Genomic DNA, 25,198 nt, shown 5'->3' on the forward strand with positions numbered 1-25,198 from the left:
CGGAAGCTCTTGAGCTGTGTCCTCACATTGCTTTTCTTTTTATGTACTTGTCCTGTGTCTCTTGCCCTTTTTGTAAGGACAGCATCGTCACTTCTTAAACCTCATTTGCCTCTTTAAAAGCCCGGTCTCCAAATAGTCTTATTGGGAAATAGAGCTTCAGTATAGGGATTTTAGGAGAGACACAGTTACGTTTTTAATACAGTTCCACTGAAAAGTGTACAAATAATACATATGTAAGAAGTATAAGTTCTGTTAGTTTTGTGCTTTTTATACAGAAAAATTATACAAATTCATCCTTTTTTCTTCCTTTAAAAATAATGGTACTTCAATGCCAACATGTTTATTATAAAACACGCAATTTACAGGAAGGTCATTTGTCAGTAAATTAGAGTGAAATACAGGACACTTCATGTTCATTAATCGAATTAGCAGCCATGAACCAGTCCTTGGCCTGCACATGCTTTAAAAAAGTTTAAATTAATAGCTGTGTTAACTCACTATTTAGACAAAATATCTTGATAAACAGTTTCTAGGGATGCGGTGTTTTTCTTGGGTCATACCTATGGTTGACTGTCTCTTACTTTTGGGCCTGTGACAGTGTGGTACATAATAGGAGGTGTAACATGTAGTAGACCATAACAGCTCCTCATCAGAGAGAAGGAGCAAGAGGGAAGGAGTGTAGAGAAAGAGTGGGCATGAATATCCACTTCAGTGGCATGTTCTCAGTGACTAACATCTTTCTATGCTTCAAAGCCTAAATGTTCTATTACCCTCCGACAGTGCCATAGGCTGGTGGCTAAGCATACAGGTTTTTGGAAAACGTAAAAGATCTGTATCATAGCAGTTGTCACATTTAAATAAAAAAAATTTAAAAAATGTTTTTATATTGCGCTGGAGAGATGGCTCAGAAATTAAGAGCACTTGTTCTTAAAGACCATGGCTTTGTAATCCACAAAGATACCTCCACAATAGACTACTGGCAATGGTCGAGAGAAAGCCCGAACTGACCTACTCTGGTGATTAGATGGCCAAACACCCTAACTGTCATGCTAGAAATCTCATCCAATGACTGATGGAAGCAGATACAGAGATCCACAGCCAGGCCCCAGGTGGAGCTCTAGGAATCCAATTGGCGAGAAAGAGGAGGGATTGTATGAGCGAGAATTGTTGAGACCAAGATTGGAAAAAGCACAGGGACAAATAGCCAAACTAGTGGAAACACATGAACTGTGAACCAATAGCTGAGGAGCCCCCAACTGGATCAGGCCCTCTGGATAAGTGAGACAGTTGATTAACTTGAACTGTTTGGGAGGCACCCAGGCAGTGGGACTGGGACCTGTCCTCAGTGCATGAGCTGGCTGCTTGGAACCTGGGGCCTTTGCAGGGACACTTTGCTCAACTTGGGAGGAGGGGACTGGACCTGCCTGGACTGAATCTACCAGGTTGAGCTGAATACCCAGGGGAGTCCTTGCCTTGGAGGAGATGGGAATGGAGGTGGGCTGGGGGAGGGGTTGGGGGGGGCAGGAGGAGGGAGGACAAGGGAATCTTTATTTTTCCTCTCTCTTAAATAAAACAAAGCAAAACAAATGAACAAATAAACAAAAACTCATGGAGTCCAGTTTGGACTGGCTGACTACTCCTGAGCAGGGGAATTTGTTGCTTTTTTTTTTTTTTTTTGATGGGGGTGTTGTTTCTGAGACAGGGACTCACTGTGTAGACCAGGCTGGCCTTGAACTCAGAGATCTGCCTGCCTTTGCCTCCCAAGTGCTGCAATTAAATGTGTGCACCACCATTGCCTGGCTTCAGTTGTCACTTTTTTTATTAAGAATTTTTTTTCATTCATTTTACACACCAATCAAAGATCCCCCTCTTCCCTCCTCATGCCCCCCCCAGTGTCCCCCTCCCAACTTATACCCCCACTCCCACTCACAAGAAGGCAAGGCATGGGGAGGCCCATCCAGTAGAGGCAAGTCCAAGCCCTTCCCCCTGCCTCAAGGCTGCACAAGGTGTTCCATCATAGGTAGTGGACTCCAAAAAGCCCGCTCATGCACCAGGGATGGATTCTGATCCTACCGCCAGGGGCCACCTCAAGCAGATCAAACTACACAATTGTCTCACCATGCAGAGGGCCTAGTCTAGTCTCATGCAGACTCCACAGCCACTGATCCAACTTTCATGAGTTCCCACTCGTTTGGTTTGGTCATCTCTGCAGGTTTCCCCATCATGATCCTGATGTACTTGCTCATAGAATCCCTCTTCTCTCTCTTTGACTGGACTCCTGGAGCTCTGCCTGATTTTTGGCTGTGGATCTCTGCATCTGCTTCCATCAGTCATTTCACCCTTTATAACAGCCACAAATAATATAAAATACCTTGGGGAAACTTTAAACAAGTAAAAGACCTGTACGACAAGAACTTTCAGTCTCTGCAGAAAAAAATTGAGGAATGGAAAGATCTCCCATGCTCATGGATAGGTAGGATTAACATAGTAAGAATGGCAATCTTACCAAAAGCAATCTAAAGATTCAATGCAATCCCCATCAAAATCCCAACACAATTCTCCACAGACCTGGAAAGAACAATACTCAACTTCATTTGGAAAAACAGAAAACCCAGGATAGCTAAAAGAATCCTGTACAACAAAGCCACCTCTGGAGGCATAATCATCCCTGACATCAAGCTCTACTATAGAACTATAGTAATAAAAACAGCTTGGTATTGGCATAAAAACTGACATGTGGACCAATGGAATCGAATTGAAGACCCTGACAATAACCCACACACCTATGAACACCTGATTTTTGACAAAGAAGCCAAAACTGTACAATGGAAAAAAGAAAGCATCTTCAACAAATTATGCTGGCATAATTATATCCATATCTATCGCCAGTTGTCACTTTTTAAGTTAAGTGAATTCACATAAAAATTGTGACTCTTCTGACGGAGTCTCTTGCTCATCAAAGGAAGTATTAGAGTGACCCTCAACAGAAAGGTGGCAGAACCCCCTTTAGGACTGCTCAGGAACAGTTGTTGCTCATTGACTTTATTCTCTTTTTAAGGAAAATATCATATTGCCTTTATTGGATCTCCATCCAAAAAAATGGAAGAAATGAAGAATGTGAAGACCACATATTTAGAAAAAAATATGAGAGCATAGTGTTTTATCATACTGATTAACAGCCCTAGGTATTTTCTTTTGTGATATGTTTTTGTTAGGAGAATACAATGTGAAATGAAGGCTTTCTTCATGTATTCCCAATATTATATATTCTTATATAGTCAAAATTAAAGAGGGTATTTGTACATGTAACAGGTGGCAAAAGGAGAGTTTATAAGGTTGGAAACTTTAGAGCATGTTTTAAACATTTTATTTTTTGTTTTGTTTACATTCTTTCAGGTACACCAGTTAGAAAATATGATGGGAATAGTATAAAGGTTCTGTTACTTTGAAATTATTTGCCTCAATTATAAAATTTTGCCCATCATTTCAGGTCTTTTAGAAGCTCTCTTCTGTATTTTCATTGCTTATTAGCCCCCTTCACCCCATGCTAAGAGGCAAATAACCCTCCTCATGGAATGTACTTCTGCCCCCTCCTTTTCATATTTAAAATACACCATTCTACTTTTCTCAGATGAACCAGCTTAATTGCATAGGTTTCTTTGTTTTTCTTAGAGTTTCAAATCTTTAGAGAAATCACATGTTCATACTGGTCACCTCTGGCCTCCACTTTCTAGAATGTGCTGCTTGTCTTCTCTTTGTTAAAACATTATTGAAAGAATTGGACACATACATTATTTTCCTTTCCCTGAACTGAGCAGTTGGATAGAAAATGGCAAACTTAATTGTATTTGATGGGATTCTTGAGAATGACATTCCTTGATTTCATTAGAATACACTGACCATGTTCTTCAGCTTTGGACAGTAATTTCACTGAATAAACAGCTCACATACATATCTCCTAGTTGTTTCAATCATGCCCATCATCACAGATTTTTGCATTTCCCCACTTTTTTTTAAAGTAGTTAAGTATCACACATTGCATTTAAATTTTATGTGGGTTTAGTCTGCCTAAAGGTATTTTAGGGTCCCTTTAGCCTTAGTACTTTAAGCTGTTGAGTATAAACCTGGTCCAAAAGGCAGAATTATATGAGAAGGTATGTTGAATGAAATCCCATCTCTGTCTCTATTCTTTGCCCACTTCTACTTAGCCTTTACATTATCAGCATTATTAGTTTGTATATGTGTCTTTAATTATTTCTAATGCTATATAGTATAACACATAAATATTTTCTCATTTGAAAATATACCCTGAAAGTCACTCCATGTTGGTTCATGGAAATGGTTCTCAATCTGTCTTTACTGCTGGATAGGAAGGGCTCCTTTTTGGATGTAGTTTAGTTCAGTTCAGTCAGTCAGTCCACAAGTGGGCACATAATAATTTCTAACATTTTCTTATAGAAATGTTGTTTCAACTTCACAGTTATTACAGTAGGTATATTAAAAAATATACCAACAACAGTAATGGCAAGGATGCCATGTGGCACATCTGTCAGTTTGAGACACTGATGTGAAGATGTAAAATGGGGCAGTCACTGTGGAAGACACCTTGTACATTTATCTTAAAGTTGTCATATCTTTACTGTCTGGTCCAGTAATCCTCCCAAAGGTGTGATTCTCCATACATCTATTTCCTGTTTTGCTTAATAGAGAATTTATAATCTTTTCAGTTTTTTTTTCAATTCTTAATAGGAAGAATGGCATCTTGGTATAGTTTTCATCTTTATCCCTGGAGCTGTGGCTGAAGTTGACTCATGCCTTGTGCATTTTTACAATAACTTTTAGATTACAGAGATGGCCATGAAAGTATAGTCTCTCTTTCTCTTTTACTGTTATGCTCTATCCTCTGTCCTCCCCTGCTTTCTGCTTTTTCTTCTTCCTCCCCCCTCTCTTCCTTTCTTTCCACTGCCTCTAATTTGTACTTTATTAGGATTGTGTTAGAGGTACAAAGACTGTCTTTATAGTCCTGTAAGATTTTTTTCTATACATTTTTGTTCACTCTGAGTTTCCTCAGCCCATATCTTTTGTGTTTAGTATGGAGTTTACTGTAGACGAATTTCTAAACAGTCTTATTAAATAAGAAACACAGAGCCAAATACAGGATGCAAGCTGTAGAGATCAGAGCAATAGCCACCAACTAACCTTAGCTCACCACGTCGCCGTAGCTTCCCAAGTGAGCCTCTTCCTGTTTAACCTGCACCTTTATTGCCTCCCTATTCTGCCTTCTCATTGGCTCTTAACCCAGCCACCTCGCTTCCTCGTCACTGCCTGTCTATACAGACCTCCACGTCTCTATGGTTGGTACTGGGATTAAAGGTGTGTGTCACCACGCATGGCTGTATCCTTGAACACACAGAGACTGCCTGCCATGTGATCGGATTAAGGATGTGTGCTACCACCGCCTAACTTCTGTTTATGGCTGGCTATGACCTCTGATCTCCAGGCAAACTTTATTTGTTAATATACAAATAAAATACCACATTTCAGCACAAATCAAATATCACCACATTTTACTGTTAAACTGCCCATTTCCCTAACAATTTTAGTATCTATATGAACTAGACTCTTGTTAAATAAAGACCTTTTAGGTTTTTATTCCACCAGTGTTCAGTTTCAAGATGATCCTGAAGGGATTACCCTTGTATTTTGCAGTGCCTTAATAAGGAGTGGTGATATTTTTACTGATTACTTTTTTATGATTAGTACAAATACTTGTACAACTTAAGTGTTAATCCTTTTAGAGATTTTTCATAAAGGGTCCTAATAATTTGAGAGGATCTTTGTAGGAAAATTGCAACTTTTCAGGATAGAGCTCTGGTCAAAGCTTAGAGCCTCATTATACTCATGCTACTTGTGGTTACTCAGGATCCTAATCCTTCTAGTTTGTTGGTAGTCTATGGTGTTCAGTCTCTCTTCATGAGATCTTATGTCCAAATGAATTCTACCCTTCCTTTTTCTGAACTTATGAAGGCAACATAGTTCAGAAAGCATCCTGGTGAAAAATGTCTGCCAGGTATTTCCTGGCTTCCAAACATAATATGGGCAGCTTCATTTGAATCTCTGAAAGCAAAAGCCAAGTCTTTCTAGCTAATCATTTATTGTTCACTCCCTGCAGAAAATGTGTGGTACACTTTGATGACTTCAGATTCATGTAATGCTTAGAAATGAGCTCCAGTTTGTGCACTTATTTACTTATACCAAGAAACTACTTTGTGTCAAGTGGAAATCAGAAGAATTTTAAAGGTGGAAAATGGCCCAAGTAATTAGTGAGAAACATAACGAAATTCCTATGAGCCTCTATCGTGTTCTTTTTGCTCAGTCTATTTTGTTCATCTATTTTGAAAGGTTTCTTAAGAGAAAACTAAGGGAGGAATGTGTACAAGGATGAGTGAGAGCAGGTTTTTGTGTATGTGGTTGTCCTCTGGGGCAGAAGTGTGAACAGCAAAGCTGGAGTGGACTAATGTTTTTCTGTGTTTATGAGCAGTGTAGGAAAATCATAGTCCATTTGTTGCTTTGGGGTGCAGGGAAGAAATTAACTCTCTCTTGTATTCAGTTTCTCTTGCATAAGACTGCTTATCCAGCAACAAAGCAGGAACATTTATCAGGTTAGATAAGTTTGTTTACAGATTTTTGTTATTGGACAGGGTCTTAAGATGTAGTCTAAGCTGGTTTCAAACTCAAAGTCCTTCTGCCTGAGCCTCCTGGGCATGCCAGGACATCAGCCTTAACTAGTTTTCCTTAGTGAGTCTTAAAACAAAGAAAATAGACTCAGTCAGACTCTTTGTGGGGAAGGGAAGATTCGCATCTGTTGAAGCTTGAGTTCATCACTTGCTTTAAATCAGCAATTTTATTTTATGTGTTATAGTGTCCTCTTATGCTTGAGGAAAAGAACTTCCATCACTAATTTTCCAATCTCAGAGACTCCCTTTTACCTGAAGCAAGGTGTATTAAATAAGGAAAAGATTGCATATAAATCAGATTCTGGTGTTTCTTAAAAATTTTCGTGATCAGAAATGTTCTTTTCTTCCTGTGAGATAGTCCACAACTACCCTGAATCTTCAGATTTTCTACAAGAGATAGTCTCTACATAGATATAAGATCATTTTTAGGTGTTATTAATCTTATTTGTACATTTGCTTTTCTTAACCTATATTCTCCTGTCCTTGAGTCATTTTTGCCCTTTGAGAGTAGTTGTGTGTGGTGGCTGCTGATGCATTATCAGATGTAAGTGTTGGTTAACAAATATTCTGTAGAGGAAAGTTGGAAAGCCTTGGCTTGGCTGAAACTGTCTTTATGAATGTGAAATGGTAGTAGCGTGAAGCAGTAGCCTCCCTGTCTACTTCTGTGTTGTGCTTTGGTCACTGTGACATCCCTTTTAATAGCTGTTATTTGTTTTGTTAAAAAGTGCTTGTGTTTCTTACCTTATGTGATGTTCCCTAGGGGCACAAATCGTAGCTGTACCATCTAAAATCTTCCCAACTGTTGCTTGTTGAGAAAATTCTGAGTTTTTGGCTGGTGAGAGGCATTCACTTTGCTCTTGGAACTGTGCAGGCAATTAAGCAGTTGCTGTCCTTGGTGATGAAGTGATTTCATATGAGTTCTTCACATTAGACACAAAGTAGGGTCGTGCCCTGTGTACTGTTTGTGGTCACTGCTGGTGTCCTCCTAGGTCTATTTGAACTTGTAGAAAAATGCAGACTCCAGGGTCTTAATGTCTTGAGTTCCTGACTGCCAGGCAAAGGAAATGTTTAACTATTTTAATCATGTTGTTGTAGCCCCAAAGAAAGCCCTTATAAGAGGAAATGACAGCGTCCCACCACAAAGTTATCTCTTATCAGTTCCAGTCTCTGTGGATAATGATTTGTCAAATTTGGACATGTGTAAAATGCAAGGGCTCTGTTATTTATTTTGGAAAGGAAAAGTTAGATGAAGCAGATAAAAGAGTCATGGCTTTTGTTAGGAGACAGAAACCATTAGAGACAGTCATTGTTAGCTTAGGAAAGTGTCCTTGGACCCCTCCCTGATGAAACCTAAGTCTGCTTGAGTCATTCTTTGCAATTTGAGGGGAGGGCAGGCAAAGGAGGGGAAGGCAATATGAAGTCTGCTCTGCTAGAGCAGAATGTGGACCTTCAATCAGACAAGTTGTGGCTAGTGTACTAGGGCAGTGCTTTTGTCCCCAGCTCTCCTCCACCCGGTGTTTTAGAGTTTGGAAACTACATTCCATCTTGTAGAAGGGTGACATTCCTTCACGCAGTGCTTGTTGCTCTTCTCCTCTTGCCGTCTGTAGATGTAAGTGATTCTTTTTCATTAGGAGAAGCAGAGAAAACACATCCAGCTCAAAGCAACATGAGTCAGTGCATACTTGTCATGCCTCTCGCCTCACAGCACTCTCTGTCTCCTCACAGTGCTCACTCCTAGTGTGCTCTCAGAGGGGAGCAGGGAGGAAAAGGGTTCTAAATATCGGGCTGTTTGTGGAGGGAGGAAGAGGTGGTGAGCTGGAGCCTCTTTTTGTTCCTTTCCTTTTTGCCTAGCTCTCTTTGTGGTGCTTGTACTCAGGAGAATTTATCTGTATGTTAGGTTTGGGGCCAGGGAATAGTAGAGCAAATAGCTATACATCAGGACACTGTAAACAGTTAGAAGACAGTCTTGCTGCCAATGACAGGAAAGAACTGTCACCTTTCAAGATATACCTTTTAGAAAACAGTAGTGAAAATAGACCAATCCTAATCTATTAGCAACAGAATGCCTTTCCTAGTTGCTAAGGGGCCTGTAAGCTAATTTGTCACAGCTCTCTAGGGAAATGCCCCTTACTATTGCTGTTTATTCTGTAAGGATGGCTCTGACAAGTCAGTGGGCCAAGGTTCTGCCTGAGGACTGGCTTCCAGTGGTTTCCTTTTTGAGAGGAACTGGCTCTGTGACAGAGTGATCCTAAATAAGCAAACTGTATGAGGAACCTGTAAAAAGAGGCTGTGGCTGAATTTGCTTGTCAAAATTAGGCAAGAAAAGTTCTCTATACCTTACATACATACATATACACACATATATATATCATAAGTAACCACAATTATTCTAAATAAGTAATCTCATTTCCTGTATAGATTCATTTTTACTCTACATGTTTCCTTTGTCTTTTTTCATGTGTACACATTGTTCTTATGTACTTTAAATATCATTGTAAATCTTTAAATTTTTATCTTTTGATGTGTTTTATATAGCTTTAAGCTCTTGTTTTCTGGCAGACAAAGTTTCCTAAAGTTTTCATGCTGCCATTATATGGAGGTGACTGGTCACTTGAAATAAGAGACCCCATGGCACAGAGTGTTTTGGCTCCTACAGCAGCTGTTTTGCTTACAGAAGCCTCTTCAGCATTCTTAGAGCTTAAACGTGGAGACCTAAGATTCACCTGGTGGAGCAGAGCAGAAGGCAGAGTGCCAGATGGTTCCAGCCAGGGAGCAGTACAATACTGTAGAACAAAGACCATTTTCATTGTGAGAAGAGTCATAGTTCGAGAAACTGTGTCTCTAAGAAGAGAGAGTGTTTGCTTTATGAAAGAAAGGGAATCAGCACTGTAACCATGAGTCACCTAACTCAGCTTAGATGTGTCCGCTGTTTTTGTCCTGGTCATTTATATAGTTACCATTGTGACAGGAAAAACCAGCTAGATCTTTATTGTAATTACTTATGTACTTTTCTTCTTTTTGTTTCATTTTGTTTAACATGTATTTTCAGGTCCCTGTTAATCTTGTTGACTTTGTGTATGACAAATGATAGTTTTCTTTCTCAGGTGAGGAAATTTAGATCAAAGTTCGTTCTGACTTCCCCCTTGTCAGGTCACCTAGCAAATTCTTAATAGTTCGGAGAACTGATTTCAGTTCTTACCTGATTTGTACGTTTTATTTTGATGTTTAAGTTTAGTCAATATATCATTCATTACTCACTTTAAAGTCTGTTGAGTAACTTCTTGGTTTGGCTTTTCCATTTGTCATCTCATTTTTAGTACAGTATACACTCTTTTTTGTATCACTTATGTATTTTGATGAAAAAGTCTTAAGCATTTGAGTACTTATGCCCTTTAATAAGTGCCTGGCCATTAAAAACAGTCGTCTTGTGTAGTACATTTGGCTTTGGCAACTGAAACTTGGCTTTTATGTAAACTCTATACATTTTAGAAGTTGACTTGGGTCACCAAAGTCACAGTCCCATCTTTATACTTTCCTTGGTGGCCCTTGGCTCAGTGTCTCTGAAGATAGAAAAAGCAGTTTCTCTTTTCATCTCTGTGGGACTGTGCCACATGGCCCCTGTCAGCACAGCTTGTAACTAGAATTAAAACTAATTAAAACTTTTGGGAGTGCTCTCTGTCTATCTGTCTGTCTTTGTCTCTGTCTCTCTCTCTGGTATTTTTGAGACAGAATTTCATGTATGTAAAAATGACCTTGAACTCTTCATGCTCCTGCCTTCTCCCAAGCTCTAGGATTACATTACAGATATATGTCTTGCTTGGGAATGTGACTTTTAAAAAAAGTTTTATTTTTATTTTTTATTTATGTGTATGTATGTGCGTCTCTGTATGTGTATGCCACCTGTGTGTGGGTACTTGAGGAGGCCAAAAGAGGGTATTGGATCCCCTGGAACTGGAGTTGCAAGTGGTTGTGAGTTACATTATGTGGTGCTGGGAACTGAACTCAGGTCTTCTGAAAGAGCAGCAAGCCATCTCTGCAACCTGAGAACATTATTCTTTTGTTTGTTTTGAATTTCCCTTTTAGAATGTAGAGCTGGCTTTGAAAACAAATCACTGTTTGAGTACTAAAAATAAAGTTAATACAGTTTCCCAATAATAATTTTATTTGATATTTTGTAATTGTATGCTTCTAGGTACCTGGGGCTCAAGACTTGGTGGATTTCTCTCCTGTATATCGGTGTCTGCACATATATTCTGTTCTGGTGAGTCTTTACCTGACCTTCCTAATAAGGATTTGTATTGAATTAAAAATTCTGATTATTATTATTTTTTAATTTGTTTTAAGCAAAAATTTGTTTAATTAGTATTAACTAATTCCCTCTACTCTTAATTGAATCTTGTTTATATTTGACTTGTAAAATGCTATATAGCTGATGACAGCTCAAACTGCCATCAGTAGATTGTAAGTTATAAGGAGGATAGTTACATGTATTCAGATTTCTCTGTTTGTGATCTAACATATTTAACCTAGAATAACTTTCTTTTTATACATTAAAGTATTTATGAAAAATATTTACATTTTTTGACAATTCCTTTTCTGCTATAAAACACTAGGAAAAGAAATTTTCCAAAAGGGCAAGTCTGTGGTATTAATAGAGTCCTAGGAAGTGGCTATTTCCTTACTGTGGCCATCCGCCGGCATGCAGAGGTACAGGTGAACAGAGCCTGGTGGGTCCTGAGTACAGTGTTTGTACATTTGAATTTCTTTGACTGCTGGTATAAAATTGTGCTTTTCCTTATAGATGCATTAACCACTTCATATCTATTTCTAAACCTTGGTTAGTATTTTATTTTGAGTTTCCTTTTTTTTAATTTTCTTGGAAAGAGAAATTTCAGGAATTCTTTAATATCAGTAGTTCATATTGACAGTTTAGGATATTGTAAACACCCTCCAGTTTGCCTCTGTACTGCAAACTGTGTTTATGTTTCTTGAAATGGAAATCTATAATTTTGAGGTAATCAGTCACATCAGTTTTAATCTTATAGTTCATAATGTTTGAGCTTCCATAAAACAACCAAAAATAAACCTAAACTAACACACAAACAAGCAGCCATCCTGCCAACCTCAAACCAACTCTCAAACCAAAGCTCTCCTGTTCCAAGATGACACTATTCCCTTGGATTGTCTTCAGTGTTTTATAATTCACGCTGTGCTGATGGAAATGTCATTACCCATATACAGTTTTTAGTACTCATTTGTGTCTTTTCTGTATGAAACTGATTGGGATATGTGTGGATAGCTAGGTTTGTGCTTGAAATGGTTGCAGTATACCAGGGTGGAAGTGCATTCCTGGGGTGATAATAATGTGACAGCGCTGTTTTACCACTGTGAGTTGCCTTTTATAAGCTTTGTTACGTTTTTATGAAAACAGAACAAATTTGTCTCAAGTGGGAATTCTAACACAGTAAGTAGTAAAATCATTTAATTACACGTTTACTAGCTGTGTGTGTTAGGGTGGTCTAGCACACTCATATATGAAATGGGATAATAATTTCCTGCTTAGTACAGTTATTGATATTGAAATAATGTCAACTCAGTCCTTGGCAAATGATTGGCATTAAATAAATGGCAGTTGTCTGGTTAGATGATGTTGTTTCAGATGCTGATATACAGATACAGCACTAGTATTTTCAGAAGCATTCACTGTGAAGTAGAGACATGTGTATAGGAGGTCCAGATTCTTATTAACAAATTGACAAAATGTATTTCTTAATTAATCAGTGAGCATATAGGCTTAAGTTATATGAGAACTAAAGTCTGCTGGTTTAGAAATGATCACATTAGAAAACTGTCTAATTGGAATAAGACTCTACACATTAGTATTTGAAATGGTGACATATTTGATACTTACAAATTCTCTGTAACCACGTCTAAGGCACTGTTTCCTTTCTGCAGTTCGGAAATTACAGCTAATGAATGGAGGATCTTAGCTCTAGTGTTTTGGAATATAGGTTTATAATTTAGATACTCCTGTTTTAGTCTTATGGGGACTCTGAATAAAATCTAACACCAGTTTTGCTAAAGGATAGTGAGAGCATGTGTAACCTGGTGCTGAATTCATAGAGCTGAGGATGTAATCTTGTTACTATGTAAAGCTGTGTTCAAGTCAGCTGTGCACATTACTTCATGGTAAAGTACAGTTCCTCACAGTATTAACAAGAGTATTTAAAAATGTTACTCAACATGAATATTTATTACAAAGTTCTCATTTTCTAATTTGATTAACATTAATCTTAGGCCTTGAGAAAAAGACCATTTGGGAACTGAAGAATGGAGAATAAGAACTTAAACTATATAGTACTAATTCCTTCCATTCCAATATGGTCTTCATTTCTTTATTCTGATCATTTCCAAAGTGCTTCTCTTCCCTCTTATCACTCTTTGAGGGACCTGGACTTTACTGATCATTTTTACCTCTCATCTCTTAATCTAATTTTCTTCCTTTACACAATGGTTTTCTTCCTCTCTGCCTGCCTGTCTGATATTGCTGCCTACTTTGGTGTTTGTCGGCTCATCTTTGTGCCCTTTAGTTTCTCAGGGTTCTGCCTGTGCCACTGCTGTTTTTTGTTGTTGTTAACAGGTGCATGTGCTGGGACTGAGCATGGACTCAGTGGTAGAGTATGTGTTTAACATTGTTGGAGGCTCTGGATTCTGTCCCCTAATGACAACAGCAACAAGCAAAGAAAGAAAGAAACCTACTGCACTCAACTTTATGGAGAATCCGCAGCTAGTAGAAACTTAGTGTCTTGATGTATCTCTCACACTTCACTGCCCCTACAGACTCCTTCTAAAATTTCAGTGGTCTTGAAGCCAAAAAAAGATTGTTGTAATCACCATACTTTCTGTCTTTCCTCAGTACCATATCTACACCTGTAGATTTTGTGACTATAATTGAACTTTATCTTACGCTCCACACCATCATAAGGCCTCCATTCACTTCATCATAGCTAGTGAAAGCATTCTTCTTAAGTATTCCTTCTACCCTTGATCTCAGACACTTAACTCTTGCCATAGTCCTAGTTCTGTCTAGCATGTGTTACCTGCTTAATCCCACTGGTCATCTATCTTATAAGACACAGAAATAATGAAGAAATCATATCCCATGGCTCTTTAGAGGTCTTTCACATTTCTTGCTGCTTACCACTTTGCTTTCAAATTCTGAAGCATGTTGTGGTTGTGGTTGTCATCCTTTCTGCACACTAGCACTTCTACCTCAATTACCACTCCCATTTCATTGTTTCTCTTTTTTCATGGTTTCATTTCAATTTCTTGATTCTTACTTATTTTATACCTGTCTTCCAACAAATTTTTTCAATATTGCAAACTGAACTCAGTGAATTTGTTTTCTACATTTGTATAGTATGTGGTTTGTCTCTGTGTTTATTGCATTAACCATCATATTCACGTGTATTCTCCTTCATCAATAAATGGGAAGCCCTTTTAGGACAGGTATAATGTTTATTCAATCTGGTGGGGTTTTTTTTTTCCTTTTTTTTTCTTTACCACTTAGTATGAGCACTATATAATAGTCATTTTTTCTTTTATTGTAAAAGATAACCACCCTTCTTTTGACCCTCAAGCAAATCCAATCTTCTCATCTCAGGACATGCTATTCGATGTCAGGGGCTTTATACAGGGGAAACCAGTCCTATTGGTGTTCAACAGAAGGATCATAACACAAGTAACAAAAAGTTCTAATATTTTGTCATTTACAATAGTGTTTATCTGAACTTTTGGCCTGGAGCATAACAAGGCACACTTTGAATAAACATGGCAATATTTATTATTTTTAGTGAAACCGACCTTCCATTCACCCCCCTTTATGGCTGTGCTGCTTATAAATTCCCAAAGGATTATTTGAAAAATCCTACTTATATCTGCCAGCCTTATCAGTAGGGCAGAAGTTCATGTATTGTAACAGGAGGTCAGACTTCGGTCATGGTCTTATAGATGGGGCCAAGCACCTGTAAATTCTTCCTTTGGTGACTAAAGTGAAGTACAATATCAAACAGGCAGTGAGACTTTTCTAGGAAGTGCTGAACTTTGGCAGGAAGGGCAAAGTTTGGTGGGTGGAGGGGAGGAAAGAAAGTGAACAAGGGTCAGATAGTGGCAGAGACGTGGGCCTTGATGTAATCATACAATGGAAGTGTGTGGGAGCAAAGGTAGATGCATTGTGTGGAACTGTTTTAAACAATTGATAGGGTTTAAGTCTTTGGTTTACAACTTAGAAACATACAATTTAGAGATGGGCAGGTGAGGAAATAAAACGTCACAGTCATTAGAGAAAATTTTTTTTAAAAAAGGAAAAAACAAACTCAAAGTCCTTCTGTTAAGGAAGTGATGGATAATAATAACTAGGGTTCTTGTACATTGTGCATTGTTCCTGTAAAGATGGATGGACTGTCTGTCTAGTGAATACATAAATGAGTCTGTCTTGCATATTTTGTGAAACCTTTATTGACCCAAGGTTATCTGCCATGTTTATGAGTTCCAACTTTTAAATCAACTTCAGTCCAGACAATTTTACATGTACATTAAGCTCCTTTATATACTGAAGCATCTTTCGAAGTCATCTTGAGGTTAGCTATGCTAACTTATGAAGAGCTTTTAACAAGACGCTTGGGTGTCATCAAGGGTGTGGAGAAGAGCAAGCCTGCGAATATATCCAGACCCCTAGTTCCTAGGTTTCATTTATGATCTTCTCTCCTAGTGGCATTGTGGTCTCCAATGAACTATATTATATGCTCATTAACAATTTAAATTCCCACATTAAAAATGTTGACAAAATGTACACCTTTGATTTATGTACTTTTCTGCATGTGTGTTATATTATAATAAAAAGTTTACTTTCTGGATTCCTGACATCTTGAGTTGGCAATTATAGCAGTAATCCAGATGTTAATGCACACAGCAACTCCTTAGTATTACATGAATTTTTTTTTTTTTTTTTTTTTTTTTGTTTTTTGAGACAGGGTTTCTTTGTGTAGTTTTGGTGCCTGTGTTGGATCTTGCTCTGTAGGCCAGGCTGGCCTCAACCTCACAGAAATCTGCCTGGCTCTGCCTCCCAAGTGCTGGGATTAAAGGTGTGTGCCACCACCGCCCAGCTACATGAATCTTAAGAACTGCAGTTCTGTCCTTCAGGAGCAAAAGGAGACTGTAGTGGAATATAGGAGAGAGTAGAGAGTGTTGCTCTGTATAGTAACAATACTACAGAGGCTCTAGCAAGTGCAGTTTTCCTGGGTAAGATGACTCTGAAAATTTGATGAAAGTTGTGATGTCTTTAACCCAGGTGAAATGAACATACATACATTTAATTTTTTAAAAAAATAGTTTGTTGTTATATAATCAAGGAGTCTTCAACTTGAAATCCTCTGCCTTGACCTCTGTGCTGGATTACAGGCATGTGCCAGCATGCCTGGCTATACATATAACACTTTGATTATACTGTCAGGTTTTCTTTCTCCTTGACTCTTATCCACTGACCTCAAAAGAGCCCATCATCTAAATATTTGGAATATTGACTGAGTCAGGTTGCAGCTGTCTGCTGAGTACAAATCTGTGCCCTAGAATAGCTAATGCCAGGTCTTCTTGAGTATCCTTTGTGTTAAGCCCCTGGACAGCTTCTTGCCACCTTGGTTTTTCCTTAGATTCAGAAGCCTTGCTCAATCTAACTGTAAAACATAATTTTCAACAATGACCCTGTTACTGTGTCATAAATCTCGATTCCCCAGGGAGCCTTTATATGTGACAAGCTGATGACCTGCTTTTCTCTCGAGAATATGATAGCCTCTGCAACTAAGCTAATAGTTGTTTTCTGACCACTTGTGTTAGATCAGAACAGAGGTTTAGAAATAATGATGAGAACTGTTAGTAAGTATATGTGGTAAGTTTCAGTGTATTTTCTTGTTTCTCAGGGACTCTGCTGTATTAGAAGTGAATCAGCTTCAGGGCTAGAATTTTCCCATTTCTACTCCTGTGCTAGCAGCTGAGGATGAGATAGAGTAAGGTGGATAGGAACCCTCTTGGAACACGTTTCTCTCACTGTTTTTCTTCCCTACTTGGGTCAAGATAGTATGTGACCTCCCAATCTTAATCTTCAGATTTCATATGGCCTACAGTGGTAGCTGGGGAAATGGCAAAGCCATGAGCATGTACCAACAGGTAACAGGAAGGAAAGAATTTGGAGACTAGAAATAGTTATCAATATGAACAGTTCCAAGTGACACATCTTCTTAAGTGTTAAATTTCTTAATACAATTTGTTAATGAACTTTGATAGAAGTTGACTATTAGGCTAAAACACTTTGGAAAATAAATAATTGAAGAGTTTATGACACTTGGAGTTTTTAATGAATGAAATGATTAGTTTTATCAGTCTCACTTATTCTCAACCTCTTGATTCTGTAAAAACCCCAAGACAGCAGTAAGTGACAGATGAGGGCTCAGCTTCCAACAAGTCATTTATAATACTACTTCTAAAGCTTAGGGAACATTGTGGATGCAAAGCATGTAAGAGCTGGAAGAAGAAGGGCAGTGAAATTCCATCCTTTAGACAAGACACAAGCCATGTAGTCACTGACTCAAAGCAGCTGTTATTACTTGTACTAGTCCTATACAAGACAAGCCCCCTGAATAGCCAGTTGTGAATAGGGGAGAGGCTCATGGAACCCTACCTCTACTGCTGAACTGTAGGCTACTGAGGGACTCTGAGGAAGGGAGAACTGTTGCCTTTAGTTTTGTATGCTGTGTCATACCCACCAGTTTCCAGTGGATTCTTTCAACCTCAAGGCCACACAGAAGGCCCTAGTCAAAATCAGAGGAACACAAACAAAAAGACATGAATATGGGAAAGAGATTAGTAGAATAGATGATGGGAGGGTAGGATGAGAGCAGTCAGAATGCATTATATACATGTATGAAATTATCAAAGAAGTGTGGATAATAAAAATATCTACCCCTCAAAGCTATGTTTTCTTAAAACTAGCATATGTGGCTGATAATGCTGAAAGATATAAAGATGATTAGAATAACTTTGTAAAAAGTTTATAATATAGTTGGTATAGAGAAAAGCTGCTTTCTAAGAGATCTGGAGAGTTGTTTCTAAAAAAATCCATCCTGTTTATTTGAAGCATGTTACTTTCCCTTGGGAATCAAGAAATGGGCAATTGCATTCCTAATGGAAAAGCTTTGCTGGGTAGAAGGGAAGTGCCATTTGCAACTCTTTTAGAATAGCTTTGTTTTTGTCTGTTATCTGTTTGAACTTTATTTTTAAGAACTCTAAGTGGCTTTTAAGCATTAGGCCCTATTCTGCTTGGTCTACTTCTTAATTATTTTAATTTTAATAGACTTTATTTTCATTCTCAAAACATTCTTCTGCATTACCACAGTATCTAAGACACATAGGAGTTGCACCTTTAAGGAACCAACTTAGATAGAAAAGAGTTACATGCATTCTGCTTTCTTTCCATTTGTGAGCTTGAGTACATCTGAGTAGTAAGAACACATATGTATTTTTTTTTTAGAGATTTTTTTTTTTATGTGAAAAGTTTTCCCTGAAATGTTTAGCAGCTCAGAGTCTATTTCTGACATCTTACAGGTTCCTGTCACTCTCCCGCTGTATCTCAGGGCCTCAGAGAACCACTGACCCCTCAGTGCCTGGTGAGTTAGATAGGCGTAAACTGCATAGATCATAGAGAAAGAGCTGAGGGCAAAATACTTTGTGCGCTGCATTGATAAGGGCACAGGAAGAACATTTCTAGTGATAACTTTCCTGCTGTATAGACTAATGGGCTCTGGTTTGTAGTAGCTGTAATCCAGTTTGTTGTAATTGTCATAATGCTCTTTTAACCCAGTGACCTTATTACCTATGGGCATATCTATCACTTGGCTTTGAATAAAACAGACAAAGAAAAAGAAAGAAAGAAAAATGAGTTAAACAAGAAGCTTACTTGTAGATAAGTGAACTTTTCAAGTGTGCTCACTTGTGTGTTTTCATGTATGTTAAACAATGATCAGCTTTAGACAAAGTATTATGATGACTTTTCAGACTTGAATAAAGCAAACAAGAAGTAATTCATATTACATATGACACCTAATAATGCTAAATACAGTTTAATCTTAGGCTTAATATAAATTTAAACTGTGTGTTTCTCATTATTTTCAGAATAAAGTAACTTTCTTACCTGGTCTGAGTAGTCTACGTTGGACCCTTGCCTTATCTCTCCTTATACTTTTCCTTCCTGCTGCTCATGTATGTGCTTCCCTCCACAGGGTTTTTTTTTTTTTTTTTTTTCCTGAATGTAGTCGGAACTATCTATCTTCCTTTGTGTTTGTTTATTATTAGTATTATTTTTATTACTATTATTATTATTGTTATTATTGAGTGTGTGAGTTGTTGGTTTGGGTGTGTGCATAGGTGCATGCATGTGGAGGACAGAGACTGAAGTTTGGTGTGTTCCTCCATTGTTGTTTACCATTTGAGACAGACTCTCTCATTGAACCTGGAGCTCATTGATTTGGCTAGGCTGGCAGACTAAATCTCCAAGGATCCACTTGTCCCTGTGTCCCTAGTGCTGGAATTAGCCACATGCCACTGTGCCAGACTCGTGTGTGTGTGTGTGTGTGTGTGTGTGTGTGTGTGTGTGTGTGTGTGTGTTGGGGGGTGCTGGGCTCAAACTCAGATCCTCATGCTTGTGAGACAGGTACTTTACAGACTGAGTCATCATCCCAGGCCCAAATTCTTCCTTTTGACAACTCTTCGAAATTATACTGCCTTTATACCATTACTTGGATCTTTGGATTTGATATTTGTATTTCCCTCCCCATCTCAGATAGCCTGTGAGAGATCTCTGGCATATTTTTCTTCTTTTTCATATTCTATTTTTTCTTCTGCAATCTATTTTGGTTCTGTCAGATTTCTTTGAAAATTTTAAATTTAAATTTTTTTTGTTAATATGTCTAAGATGTCTTCTTCCTGGATACTGATTTTTATATTGCTGTGGCAGTTTTAATATCATGGGTGAGGGATATAGCCAAAGTCTGTAACTTAACCCACAAAGCACACATAAGAGACAAAAGGAATATCCTTTTGTCCTATGGAGAGTTAGTTTATTGAAGCAGTTATGTAAGTGACTACATCACAATGATCTTCTTACCAGAAGCAAATTCCATAGCTGAAGTTCATACTTATTTATGGTTCATAATAGCAGATTTCATAGAGAGTGGGTTTTTTTTTTAAACTTACATGTAGAATGGGTTTATTTTAAATTTTGAGAGCATGAAAAGTCTAAGTTTGGGACTTGGTAGATTTTGTACTTCCTTAAATTCTTATAAAATAAAGAAGCCACAGTCTAGTAGAGTGAGTCTTAACCTTCCTAATGCTGTGACCCTTTAATATAGTCCCTCATGCTGTAGTGACCCCCCCACCATAAAATTATTTCATTGATACTTCAGAACTGTAAATTTGCTACTAATATGAATTGTAATGTAAATATCTGTATTTTCGGATGGTCTTTGGATAGGCAACCCTGGTGAAAGGGTTGCTTGACTCCCCAGAGGGGTCACGACCCATAGGTTGAGAACCACTGGTGTAGAGGTTGACATTTAGGACTTTAACACTGGAGTGGATAATCTTACTGCTGAATCCAGACTTCCCCAGAAAATATATGCATGGTCCATCTTATCATACCTCAGCTACTTATTTAGAGCTTCTGGATGTCTTAGAATCTGTGTTTTTCCATATTGTAGAATAAACTAACAAACAGCTATGAAAGAAATGAGTGAGTAATGTGTAAGATACTCCAAGAAGACACTGTTTAAAAAAGCAATACAGACCACACAAGGGCTTGAAGTAAACGAGCAGCTAAGATGACTGAGTTATTTTTTGGTTGAGGTTTATGTAGTTCATTAATCTGTTATATGGAGAGATTAATTAAAGTTAGAGGTTTCTCACTGACTCTCAAATAAAGTATAAGAAGTACTTTATTTTATTTTATTTTATTTTTTTTTGGTTTTTCGAGACAGGGTTTCTCTGTGTAGCTTTGCGCCTTTCCTGGAACTCACTTGGTAGCCCAGGCTGGCCTCGAACTCACAGAGATCCGCCTGGCTCTGCCTCCCGAGTGCTGGGATTAAAGGCGTGCGCCACCACCGCCCGGCTATTTTATTTTTTAAAGTACTGTTTTTTTCTTAATTTGTTTGTTTTTGAGATAGGAAAAGTAGGTCATAGATTAGGCATGATACATACACTTGTAATTCTGGTACTAGAGTCTAAAGGCAATATGGGCTACACAGCAAAACTCTCTCAAAAATTTAAAAGTGAGGTTGTTTATGAAGTCCATAGCTGTTCAGGTTATATTTGAGTGCATTTACCAAAAATTCAGTTTAATTGTTTAAACTGTGGATTTTATTGTTTGTGTACTGGCCTTTTTTTTTTTTTTTTTGACAATTATTTTGAAGGTGCTAGAGATCCATCATGGATAAGATGTCAGGTAATAAATAAGACACTTTTGGATGATGTGAGTGCCATAAAGACAAAACAGAGCATAGTGGGGTGAATGACTAGGAATGGAGGAAGGGCTGATTTTGTTTGTTTATATTTGTCTGTCTAGTCTGGTTGAACATTATCTTCTCAAACTCATCTTTATGGTGGAAGCATTCAGAATCCTTTCTTCTAGTGGTTTTGATTTGTTTGCTCATGATCTTGCTTTGTAGCTCAGATAGACAACTCACTCCGTAACCCTCATTGGCCTTAAGCTCATCATCACCTTGCCTCCCTCTGTTAAGTGCTGGGATTACAGGTGTAAATCACCATGTCCATACTTGGACCTTTTTGAAATGTGTAATTCTTAATTGTATTTCGTTCATTATCCTATGTTAGCACCCCAGATCTTCCTACTCTTGTTGACCATCCCTTTAGTACCCCTGATCAGCCATACCCATCTATTCTCCTTGGCCTCTGGGAACCACTATTCTTCTCTCAAGTTCCGTGGGATCAGCTTTTTATACTGTATATTGAGGTGAAATCAGGCAGTACTGATGCTTTCTTCCTGGCTTTTTGTTTAATGTAATGATCTTCAGGTCCACCCATGTCAAAAAGTAATCGAATTTTATTTATTTTTATGGAGGAATGGTTTTCCATTGTTTATCTATTATTTATTTGGTTGTTTATCTATGAAAGGAAAATTAATCTTTTCATTAATTTATGGGCACTTAGATTGTTCTAGTTTCTTAGATATTATGAATAGTGCTACGAGGCATGTTGGAGAACAGGCAGTGCATCAACACTCTGGCTTCGTTTCTTTTGTTTATGTCCAGTAGGGAGATTGCGGAATAGTCTGGTAGTTCCATTCTTTGAAAAACCTCTTTACTGGTTTTGCACCATCTGGGCACTGGCCCAGCTTCTTGTGAATTGTGACTGGGCAGGGGAGTGAATGGGAATACTTTCTATATTTTAGGCTACCCTTTTAAAATATTTCATTTTTGAAGAGTTGCCTTTGGTACAGACTTTAGCTCTGTTGTCCACAATCTGTCTTGTGGAGAGCAAATGAATGTGCTGCTGTGGAGAGAAGGATTAGATTTTCTGTCTCTTCCTAGCCTCTGAGACCAGTTTCTTTTGGTCTCCCTCACTAGTTTAAAAAAATACCGTTAGCATAAAATCATGCCATTTCAACCAGCATTGTACACCACTGAGCAGGTCCCACAACAGCCGTATCCCATGGAGTTGTGTCTGATTGCTTGCTTTCGTGATCTGCAGTCTGATGGTAAGTTTTTCATTAGCTGTCGTCACATCTTTAGGAGGGCCTTGAACACACCCTCCTGTGGTTTCTTCCTTTTCGGAACTTCAGAATTATTTCCTTTGTCCATTGCATAATGAAGTAGCCTGGCTTTATGGATTGTAATAGAATGTATAGAAAAGAGAGTTCATAAATATGGGTAGTTTTATTGGAAAAGAATATAAAATATGTGGTTGGAGAGATGGCTTAGTGGTTAAAGAGCACTTACTGCTCTTCAAGAGGACCAGGTTCAGTTCTCAGCACATGACAGCTCACAACTATCTGTACTCCAGTTCCAGGGGATCTGACTCCCTCTTCTGACCTTTACAGGCACCAGGCATGCACATGGTGCACAGACATACATGCAGGCAAAACATTCATATACGTAAAATAAAAATAAATAAATCTTTTTTTAAAAAAAAGAACAGGAAACCTTGAATGTATTACTAATAAGCAGGCCTATGAATGAAGTGGTGAATCTTTGTACATGTGCATACAGGCATTTACAAACTGGGATGTTGGACAGGATTTTCCATACACTGGACTGGTAAATGTTGAGAAAGTTCACCATGGGTTGCCTGAATTGGTGTGCATTTCTGTAAACAGAGGCACTGAGTCTATTTAGATAATTCTGCATGGGTGTTTATATAACTAACAGCTTTTATGTAGAAGTAATATCTCCTGTGAGAAAAACAGCAGTTTGTACTACTAGCCTGGGAACATGATGGTTTCTGTGGAACAAAGGGTTTGGGTTCCCTATATTCAGGGATCCTTATCTCCAGTACAGCTGTCTTTGTGTGAGATGTGACCTGGACTGTTTTACATGTCCTATGGGAGCTCAGGGCTATGGGAACGAGAGCAAGTATAGGCTGATATTCTGGTTTCTGCTAATAATAAGACTAATAATAATGTCATTTGTTTTAGATCTGTTAGCTTTCATGAAACTGGAATTTATTAACTTACAGGTGGGAAAAACCTTAGACTCATCATGATTATTTATTTTTTGGTAATTACAGTGGAGGTTTATATAGGTAGGGAGCATTAAGAAGGAAGGAGATAACTTTCTTAAAATGTTTCCCAAAGATTATTTATTACTCAAAAGAGAAATATAGTAATTGGTGGAACATATTCATAATATAAGAGGCTCTGCTTGTGTGGGCAAGAGAGTGTTTGGGTCAGGATGGTGGGAGGGGTATTTTTGTGGGTGCTAAAGGGTAGGGGGCAGAAAGGTATATGGGGACAGGAAAAATAGGGGAAAGCTTTTATTTTTTCTCAAATGTGCTATGAAATTAAACTGTTCTTAAAAAAAAAGTCTTAAGCTGGGCATGTTGTCATATACCTGTAATCCCAACTGCTCAGGATAAGATAGGAAAATTGTGAGTTTTAGGCCATCCTGGATAATAGAGCAAGACTTCTACCTACTAATAAATAAATAAATGAATAAATGAGTAAATAAATAATCTAAAGGTAATTGCACAGCACTTTTGCCATGTACTCAAAGTTCCCATCACAGTTGAAGCTAATGTGAGCATCATATACTCCTGTGTCCTAGTGTGCTTCTCTGCTGCTGAGATAAATCCTATGAACAAAGCCAACTTGGGGGAGGGTGTTATTTCATCTTAAAAGTGACAGTCTGTCATTGAGGGAAACCAGAGCAGGAGCTTATGGCAGGAACTGAAGCAGAGATCATGGAGTAACACTGCTTCCTGGCTTGTTCAGCTTACTGAACCTGTCCAGGGGTAGCATTGCCAACAGTGAGCTGGCACGTCAATCAGTAATGAGATGTTTGGAAAAAAGTGTGTGTGTGTGTGTGTGTGTGTGTGTGTGTGTGTGTGTGTATGTATATATATGTGTGTGTGTATACATACACGTATGTATATTTGTGTGTGTATCAATAATTAAAAAATGCCATGAATTTGAGAGGCAACGGGAAAAATTGGAGGGAAAGAGGAAAGGGGAAATAATGTAATCACATTTTAATTAAAAATAAAAAGGAAAGGAGACTAGAGAGATGGCTCAGTGGTTAAGAGCACTAGCTGCTCTTCCAGAAGACTGGGGTTCAATTCCCAGCACCCACATGGCAGCTCATAACTGCCTGAAACTGCAGTTCCAGATGATCTGACACCTTCATGCAGATACACATGTAGGCAAAACACAAATTTGCATGAAATAAAAATAAATGAATTATAAAAAATAAAAAAAAATGCCTACAGACACCCACAGGCTAGTCTGATGGAGGCATTTCCTCAGTTGAGGTTCCCTCTTTCTAGGTGACTCTAGTTTGTATCAAGTTGACAAAAACTATACAGCTCATTCAGAGTGAGATGTTTTGAAAGGGAGCAATCATTGCTTTTGTATTATCATGTCTAGAATGTGTCATTTCAGTTTAATTGTGAGGCGATAACTATCATAAATCATTTGCTGGTTAGTTGTCAACTTGGCACAACCTAGACTTATCTGGGAAGGGGTAATCTTAATTGAGAAAATACCCCCATAAACTTGGCCGGTAGGCAAGTCTGTGGGTTATTGTCTTGATTAATGATTGATGTGGGCAGGCTCAATCCACTGGATGGTACCATCCCTGGGCTGGTGTTCCTGGATTGTATGAGAAAGCAGGCTGAGCCAGCCAGTA

The 25,198-nt window shown here is 38.2% G+C and overlaps 1 protein-coding gene across 1 annotated transcript in view; it reads left to right on the forward strand.

Moving 5' to 3' along the window:
- Exoc6b (exocyst complex component 6B) overlaps window positions 1-25,198 on the forward strand; it is a 493,791-nt gene that overhangs the window by 205,845 nt on the left and 262,748 nt on the right. Inside the window, exon 8 of the mRNA XM_059258084.1 lies at window positions 10,930-10,998. Within this exon, the coding sequence (XP_059114067.1) occupies window positions 10,930-10,998 (69 nt within the window). The remainder of the gene's footprint in view (window positions 1-10,929; window positions 10,999-25,198) is intronic.

The sequence above is a fragment of the Peromyscus eremicus genome, chromosome 3 (genome assembly GCF_949786415.1).
Source record: "Peromyscus eremicus chromosome 3, PerEre_H2_v1, whole genome shotgun sequence".
Classification (NCBI taxonomy): domain Eukaryota; kingdom Metazoa; phylum Chordata; class Mammalia; order Rodentia; family Cricetidae; genus Peromyscus; species Peromyscus eremicus.